Raw genomic sequence first — 9,330 nt, 5'->3', positions numbered from 1 at the left:
TTTGAGAAGGTGGAGGTAACTAAACCTGTTGCCAGTCGATCAACATCTGCCGAAATTTATGTCATTGGTTTTAGGTATAAGGCCCCAGCAAAGATCGACCCTCGCCTTCTGGATATCAAGCATCTGTTTCAGGGTGCTGTTGATCCTCCTAAGGTATCTTGATCAAGACATAATGTAAAAACCACTTCTAATTTTCTTTTTTCTACCATACATGGTTTTCTTGTAGTCAACGCTGTTGGAATCTGAGGCTCTACTTTGAATTTGATGGGAAATTTGAATACTAGAACAGTAAGATTTTACGACCATGCATAATCAAGATTTTAAAGCCATTTATGAGTTGAAGTGCTAATTATTTTGATAATTGGCAATACATTTATTGGAAGCTTAGCTCGCCTTATTAAATTTGATTTAACTTTTTAATTTTTTGCTAGTGTAGGATAAAGTCTAGAATTGCATATTAGAATCATAAAGTCATATAAATTTTTCTTCGAAGTATAATTTGACAACCATGCTCGTAGTTCACCTAAGTTTGTGTTTGATTCAGATTCTTTTCTTGCTAATGTAGGTGCATAATGTTATCGATGGCAAACAAAAGAAAAATCGTGAGGGGTGAGTTTGTTAGTGTTTTTTTAATAATTTAAAGATCTTTTTGATAATATTTAACTATCTTGAACACACACAACCCCTGCATTATCTCAAATTCAAGCATTTCTGGTTAGAGCTTGCCGCGCACCCAGGAGGTTTGCCAAAAGAGAAGCTAGTACCGACACAGCTAGACTTCAATGGCACTTAACAATATTCCAACCCTCTCTAACTTTGACTGTGCCTATGCTTTCTATGTTCTTTTCTTCTTCTGTATATTTCCGTGATTATGAAGAGTATTGCTCTGAATTTCTGTTTGATAGATAAAATACTTATGTTATGATTGTAATCTCTTGAAAAACCCAATCATGTGCCAATGTTCGGTTTTGACCATCTGGGTATGCTAGTGATTCCTTCCATGCTCAGCTTTCAACTTGTAAAAATCTGTGTTTCTGTCAACATTTTTTTGTCTTCTCTGCAATCCTCTCTGAATAAATTTGCTCCATCTATGATATCAACATTTCCTTTATAATCCCCTTGAATCACTCGCCTATTAGTGTAGCTTACCTTAGTTCAAGAATACAATGTAAATTTTTGTCCCTTTTCTTTGATTATTAACTCAATAATTCTTATAGACAAGTATGTGACTTGTAGGGATGATATTTGGTGCACATTTTCTGCAAGAAAATGCCAATTTACTCATGCTTATTTAAGGTAGTTATTTGATAGGTTGTTTGTGATTGATAACTTGTACTCTCAGGTATGATGAAGGACAAACCTTAGTGAGAGAAATCTGTCCTGCTGCCAAATTTGTGTGGTCGTCTGAGCCACCTGACGAGTTTCTTTGCAAAGTAACCTCCCTTAGCTTTGATGATTCAGACAGTTTGCCTTTGAAGGATCATCCTTTGACTACTAATGAGGTATGTTGTGCTTGAGATTTTATTTCACATTCGTTCTGCTGCAGTTCACCAATTTCCATGAGTTATATGCTTTTTCAGATTATAATTCTATGTGAAGACTTGCGTGTACTGGGAAAGCAAGACTTCAAGCAGCTTTTGAAGTAAGCAGACTCTTTTTAAGCCATTTTCTGCACCTTCATTTTTTTGTTTCCACTTGGCAGGGTTTTTCTTGTGGAAATGTGTGATTTATCAAGGCTTGTTCGTGCATTGAAGTTCATTAGTTTTCATTTTTGTAAGTTATAGAACTTGTTTTATGAGGCACACATTAGTTTGAATTGTGTGATTGTGCCCCTTCTAAAAACATGCTCTCAACTCTAAAGATATAAGTTGTACCATACTACCAGATGTGCCTTGTCTTAAATGGGCTAGGGTAATCAAGCCCGGCCTGACCAGCCCATTTTCATCAACACACCATGTGTTTAGTACCAAAAAAAGCAAAGGAAACCCATAACAGTAGCATCAAGTCTAACAAACAAGATGTCTAACTAATGTAGGTTTTTGTTATAAAATTCAGCACCTCTTCAAAATTATTGTATTACAATAATAATAGAAAATTCTAGTTACTGATTTAAAAAACATCAACAAAACTCATTCACCACTTCTCGTTCAAGTTTGTTTTCTTTTTTGACCCATGCTTTGTTGTACAGTTAATTTATTACTTATAGTAACATTAGTCTTCAAATTTGTTATGCGCCTTCAAATAGAGCCTAACACAAATTAAAGATTCTTGCAGTTAAGAACCTAAAATTTCAACTATTTCATTTATATAAACATTAAAAATCGAGTGACCAAGAAGTGAAAATAATGAGAATGAGAGTAACTTAGGGATTTTACTTCTTTTCTTTTTTCTTTTTTTTTTTTTTTTTTTTTTTTTTTTTTTTCAATTTTAAGGATCTTACCTTGAAAGAATTGAAAGTTGTTCAAGAAAACCCTTAAAGAAGATTCTTTGCTTGGTAAACATTTCTAGTAGCAATGTATAAACAATGTTCGATGCTTTGAAAAATTTTTCTCAAGGTTCTTAGAATATTAGAGCTAGAGTATAGAGAGTGTATTGAGCAAATTTAGAATCATATGTTTCAATAAAAAGGAGAGAACAAAATGCTCTAGATATTCCATAGAGTAATTGAGCCCTTATACAACCCTTTATAAACGCTTATCCAACCCATTTATTTTTAGTTTTGGAGAGCCCTTTTACAACCTGGATCATTTATAGCCTAACCATTTTAACCCTTAAAATAGGCCCCATCCCATTGCAAAGGTTAGAGAGGTAGAAAGGAGATTTATTTGCTAATTTCTTATGTGTATTATTTTTTTTGCCTTGTACATTTTTCCCACTCCTTACAATTATATCCTTTTAAGTTGAAGTTGCAACCACTTTAAAAGCACGAGTATTGTCTGAACATTTTCTCTCATAGTTCATTAATTTGCATGCCACAACCATATGTTGCACTTCAAAAATAAAACAATATTTGTTTCACTTTTCTTGTAGTTCATTTTTATTTGCGTTAGTTTATAGAAATTGTTCTATGAAGTACACATTTATGGTGAGGGGCACAATTTTGAATTGTGGGCTTTATTTACCTTTTGTGCCCTATGTCTACACATATGCTCAAGAGATGTAAGATGTACAACATGTTTCTTGTGCCCAGGCTGAGCGTAAGAAACAAGATAATATTTCTACTTTTTTTGCGTTATCTCTATGCCACTATAAGTGGCTTCCATCAAGGCAGGGTAGGGTGGTCGGTATGCAACTTTACCTGGCCTATGTTAGAGATGTTTCTTAATATCCCTTGATTGCGAACACATGTGCATCGTTATAGTTATTAGAGGATACACCCATGCATTACCTCGTGTAAGGAGATACTTTTTCTATACTTGTACACATGGAATAATAATTCCACTTGTTTGAGAGTTGCCGCAACATTGAATCTCATTATATAACAATGGATGATTTTTTACGATTAAAACACCGCGTTGACCATTATGTAATGGTTATTTCACCGTTTCAACGATATGTTACCGTTACAACCAATGTTGTTAAAATCGTGATCTGAATTGCAGAATCATATGCTTCTACGGTTCTAATTGCACCTATCAAGTTGAATCGAGGTTAAAATCGTTCCTGGGTAAAATCTCTAGTAAAATTGTTAGAATCGGTTAAAATTGGTAAAATCGTAGAATCGTATAATCTTACCTATTTTACAAAAATGGGCATTTCAAGCGACAATTCTTAAATATTATAGGCCATGCGACAACTCTTGACGTATTTGATATTATTTAATTTGAAGAAACATCTTTTCACATCTTCTTTTCACCTTTCTTTGTCATTTTCTACAATTATTCTCATCAATTTTTTCTTCTTCAGCTCTACTAGAGCTTTAGAGTCATTCATCCCCAACCTTACTTGTAAGTGATTTTTGTAATTAGAAACTTGATCTGATTAGGAGGGAGTATATTCTATGGCACTAGATATTTATGTACTTTGCCTTGATGTTTAGAGTTTGTAATTTTCTCTTTATACTTATTTAAGTGCAATATAATCCATTTTTTGCAATATTTTTACAAGTACATAATTATATCTTATGATTGATGCCTTTTTGTTGCCTTTTACAATTTTTACCACTACTTACCAACTATCTCTTGATAATTGCAACATTTATATTCTATATTGATGTTGGAAAAATTCACTCTCTCATAGTCTATTATTTTGTGTGGCACAATCAATTTTTATTAAAAATAGAATGAAGTCTTTATTTCACTAGTCTCCACTGTTTTATTTAATATCTTTATTTTGGCCCAACAAAATTGGTTTTATGTGGTGGTATTTTCTCCATTTATACTCTTAACCGCTTGTGTACCATGTGTAACACAGGTGGAGGATAAATATAAAGAAGGCTCTTTCTCAAGTTGAGAAAACTACATCTGATTGCTTAAACAATAATCAGGAGAATGAAAAGGAAGACAAAGAAGATGGGGATGGGGATGACGATGAGGATGATGGTGAGAAACTCCTTGATGAAATGGAGGACCTGAAGCGTGATGTGGAGAGAAAGAAGAAACGTGAAAAGAAAGTTCTTGCAAAGAGATTGGCTAAGGTATAATTTTTTTGAATTTTCTTCCAAATACAAATGTTATTACTTCTTGGCTTCCACTTAGTAGCATTATTAGTTTTGGACCTCACGATTGATGAAAATTACGTTTATGTGACCGTGGTTCAAATAGAGACCACTATTGGTAAAGACCTTTAGTGAAGGATTTTTGGTTTGCATGTTCAATAGGTTGTGGGACAGGGTTTTTGTATTTTTTGTAGTGTGGTGTTTGTGTGCAATTGATATTTCAATTAAACAAAGTTCTAGTATGTCACACTACGGGATCATCTAAGGGACACACTCTCTGTAGACCTAGGTCCAAGGCCTTTAGTAACTTAAGAGAAGAGGTAAACAGCCACTGTAATGGGAAAGGAACAACCCAGCTTTAACACAGCAGCCTAATGTGTTTGATGTTTTTTTAGCTCACATGCTGTATTAAGGGTATTTTTGTAAATAGCTCATCTAGGAAAATTGTCTTTATATATTCATGTACAGTACTGTTGGGGCATTAAATGAAATAGAAGAGAGGAGCAGGCAGTAGCGCGAAACTGCATTCCCATTTTCCTCCTAAATCTTGTATCTTTATTACAGACAAACTAATAGGTTCATAACATAGTATTAAGCGCTCTTCGGTGAAACAATGATTTTGAGTAGTTTGCGTTGTAGACTGTTTTATTAATTCTATTGTTCTATAGTAAGTAACAAATCTTATTTCTTCAAATAGAATTATTTGTAGCTTAAGTTCCCAAGATTCAATCACTTGAATTGAAATATGGTCATAAGTGCAGTGAAGGTTTATGTTTCCAAGGGTTTCATAGTTATGCTAGTACTCCTTCCATATTCCTAATCGTAGTTTTTATTTTCTTTGTAACAATTTTATAATTGGTATGTTCCCCACTAGTTCACCTTGATCCACCTTCTGCCTTTACCCATGACAAAATTGCTTCCCACATCAATTAAAGTCATCACGAGAATATCCATTTACAACCAAGTTTGCAGCCATCACATTGTTGAACTGAAGGTTTATGAAAGATCCATTTGACATTTAAATCTTATTATGTACCGATTAGAACTATTAAATCCTAATGAGTACCAACTCATAATGGATCTTGCAAAGCGCAAGTTGAATGCCGCGTTATTAACAGCCATTACTTAATATAATGGCGTAATGACATCATTCTAATTCCGTTTGCTCTGTATAACCTTGTCATATAGAAACCTCCACTATAGGTTTTTTTTTGTAATGATCTTTTATTACATGGTATGATCTTGTCTAATGGTCTGGTTGTTGCTTTGTCCAGGATAAAGCACGGAAGGCTACAGGAATGCAAATAGATGCTATGCAGGATGGTTATGTTGACAATGAATTGTTTTCTCTTGCTTCTATTAAGGTTTGTTATCATAAGTTGCTATTCTGGGAAGTTAAAGTGTCATTGTGACATTTTTTTTGTGAATTCTTTGCTAATTTTCTATCAAGGGTTTTCTCACTTACTTTGCACCCTTTCCTCTATTAGTAATGGTCTCTACAATTCTATCTTAATCACATCCACAAATTCAAGTTTCTTAATCTCTTCCACTCATTTCCTTACCCTACTTGTTATGTCTTATTTACCATATAGTAATTAATTCTTACACCTCTATAAAAGAGGTGCAAATCAAATGGGATGGAAGAAGTTTAGTTTTGTACCTGCGTGATTTCTTGAATCTTTAGTCTTCTTTGTGCTCTTGACTCTCTCTCTCTCCGTGTTTTTTTCTTATGCCTGGCGTGTTGAGGTCATTATTGGATTGGTTTAAGGGGTAAGCAGTAAGATGTTATGACAGGCAGTTGACTATGGAATTTTGGGCATTTCATTGGGTTATTGGAGAAACCTATCGATTAATTTCGTTTATTAAAATCTTGTGCATTTCATTATTCCATTCTTTATTATCCTTCTTTTCCTTTAGAGCTTTTGAAGTTTTTGCCGACCTAATTGTGGGGTTAATGGGAAGCCTAAACTTTATTTTTAAGACAGCAGCAATGAACAATGAGTTGTATGCTCATCTACAACAATAAAAGATGTCATTACATCCAATGCCATGAAGTGGCTCCCATCTAGGATGAGGTTTGAGAGGGTTGGATGTATTTGATCTTATCCTTGTTAGTGATGACCTATCAAATAGATTGTTTCCGATTGACCCTTGTATGCTCATCTATTACTATAAATTTGAATTGAGTTTAATATTTCCAGGGAAAGGGGGACCTAGCAACAGTTGATGCCACAGAAGATGTTGAGGGTGGCGAATTGATTGGTAGTGATGATGATGCAGACAATGAAGCGGACAATGACAGTGATGAAGATGATTTGGATTCTGATGAAGAGCGTACAAGGTTTTTTTCTCCTGTTAAACTTTTTCTGAATGAATCTATATATCATTAAATCTATTTATGTTTTCTGGATAGTATTCAAGCTTTATGTTTTTCCAGGTATGATGAACAGGTTGAGAAGACCATTGATGAAACTTATGAACGTTATGTTGCCAAGACAAGTGGAAGTACAAAGCAGAGGAAACGTGCTAAGGAAGTCTATTCTGACGTGCTCTTGGAAGTAAGAACCAAGAATGCTTGCTTGTTTGTGTCATTGCTTAACTTGTAATTTGTAAAGTTATGGATATGGGCACCTTGATAGGAAGCTGCAGTGGCATTGCAATTATAAAGTAGGATGTGCTAACTGAGCCTCTGTTGTGTTTTTTGTTCGTGCTTTGGTTATTTTCCTCATTTATGGATGAGGGGAGTATTTATCAAGTAAAGAGTGAATAGGCAAATGAGAAAACATTAGTTCGTAACTCCTGGGAGAGAAAAAGCCTCCCAAAGCTTGTTGCTATTTACAGTTCCCATCTTCCTGCTCTACAATCTTTTCTTCACCGTATAGTCACCAAAAAGATGGTGATCCTGGTTCATCACATTGACTATCCTGATGTAACAATTTGTATGCTCTTGTTTGTGCAGGGTAATGGCGAGGATGATATTGACATGAATGAACCGGAAGATGATTCTGACAGAGACCAGGGTGATGAGGAAGCTAATCCTCTTGTTGTTCCGATAGACAAGGATAGAGAACTTACCCAAGAAGAAATCAAGCAGATGTGGTTCAGCCATGATATTTTCAACGAAGATATAGACAAGGGAGACAAGGGACAAAATAGTGATGATGATGAAATGCAGATTGATGTACACCAGCAGAAACTCTCCCTCCCAAAGTCGATCAAAGCTAAAGAAGTCTCAAATTCACACGCTTTGGGCTCACAAACTACTCAAAACAGGTCGGATAAGATTAAAGATGATTTGGAGGTTGTGCCTGCTCCTGTTACAGATTCAAGTGAGAGCTCTTCTGATGACGATTCTGAGGGATATGATACTGACACCAAGTGTGAAGTATTGGCTCTTGCAAAGAAAATGCTCAAGAAGAGAAAAAGAGAAGAGTTGTTAGATGACGGTTACAACAAACGTACATTTGATGATCAGCACTTGTTACCTATGTGGTTTGTTGAAGACGAGAGAAGACATAACCACCCATTAAAACCCGTCACAAAAGAAGAGATAGCGGCAGAAAGAGCCCGATTCAAAGAGATCAATGCACGCCCTGCCAAGAAGGTTGCGGAAGCTAAAGCCAGAAAGAAGAGGGTCGCAATGAGGAACCTGGAGAAGATAAGAAAGAAGGCTAACACAATTGTCGAGCAGAATGATATCAATGATCGTTCTAAGAGACGTATGATTGATCAACTGTACAAGAAAGCAGCAACACCCAGGAAACCTAAGAAGGAATTAGTTGTTGCTAAAAAAGGAGTACACGTTAAGGCAGGGAAAGGTAAAGTACTTGTTGATAGGAGAATGAAGAAGGATGCAAGGCAGCAAGGGATGAAAAAAAAGCAAGGTAAGAAAGGCAGAGGAAAGGATTCTGCAAAACGGTCTGGTAAGAAGGGAAATAAGGTTAAAGTATGAGCTAAGAGGCTTTTTGCTTAAAAAATGTTTTTTAGCTTTTATCAGTTTTGAGTTACCTAAATTATTTAATGTAAAATTTAGATATTACTTCAAATTTTGCTTATTCGTTTCCGCAGTTCTAAGCTTGAATATTAAATATTCGTAAGAGCTGTATTTGGATGTTTTTACTTATTCGTTTCTCTTGTTCTATTTTGCTCCACTCAATTAAGCACAAATACGTCTATGGCATAAGGATTTAGTGTTGATGGAGATTACTAGTGCAGACTTGTAGTTACAATCTAACTTGCGTAAATTTGCGTTGACGGTTTCTCTAGAGATCACCTTCGGTGCCCAAGTGGTTGTGTAGATTATCGAACTTCAAGTCCACATTCCTAAGAGTGATCAATTTTGACATTAAAGTGATTAATTTTGACTTACAATTTTATAACTTAAATGAATCAATTATTTTAAAGTCTTCAGTTTTGGCGTTACTGTGATCAATTTAAACCTTAAAATGATCAATTGTATACATAGATAAGTTATAACTTAAAAGAATTCGATAAAAAAAATTTCAATTCTAACTTAAAAGTATTCAATTTTTACATTAATGTAATCAGTTTTTACTTACAAGTTTATAACTTTAATTGAATCAACTATTTTAAAGTCTTCAATTTTAACGAAACTGTTATTATCAATTCAAACATTAAAGTGATCAATTACATATATAATGATCAATAAAATG

The 9,330-nt window shown here is 34.6% G+C and overlaps 1 protein-coding gene across 1 annotated transcript in view; it reads left to right on the top strand.

The window, feature by feature from the left end:
- The window catches only part of LOC130798092 (uncharacterized), a 9,747-nt gene extending 985 nt beyond the window's left edge, over positions 1 to 8,762 (top strand). Inside the window, exons 3-11 of the mRNA XM_057660957.1 lie at positions 1 to 153; positions 566 to 609; positions 1,343 to 1,502; positions 1,581 to 1,642; positions 4,414 to 4,636; positions 5,932 to 6,021; positions 6,859 to 6,998; positions 7,095 to 7,215; positions 7,617 to 8,762. The exon at positions 1 to 153 is cut by the window's left edge and continues 3 nt beyond it. Of these exons, the coding sequence (XP_057516940.1) occupies positions 1 to 153; positions 566 to 609; positions 1,343 to 1,502; positions 1,581 to 1,642; positions 4,414 to 4,636; positions 5,932 to 6,021; positions 6,859 to 6,998; positions 7,095 to 7,215; positions 7,617 to 8,609 (1,986 nt within the window). The 3' untranslated portion in view covers positions 8,610 to 8,762. The remainder of the gene's footprint in view (positions 154 to 565; positions 610 to 1,342; positions 1,503 to 1,580; positions 1,643 to 4,413; positions 4,637 to 5,931; positions 6,022 to 6,858; positions 6,999 to 7,094; positions 7,216 to 7,616) is intronic.
- The last annotated feature ends 568 nt before the right edge of the window (positions 8,763 to 9,330 follow it).

The sequence above is a fragment of the Amaranthus tricolor genome, chromosome 13 (genome assembly GCF_026212465.1).
Source record: "Amaranthus tricolor cultivar Red isolate AtriRed21 chromosome 13, ASM2621246v1, whole genome shotgun sequence".
In the NCBI taxonomy this organism is placed as follows: domain Eukaryota; kingdom Viridiplantae; phylum Streptophyta; class Magnoliopsida; order Caryophyllales; family Amaranthaceae; genus Amaranthus; species Amaranthus tricolor.
This window is presented reverse-complemented; position numbering and strand designations above follow the sequence as displayed.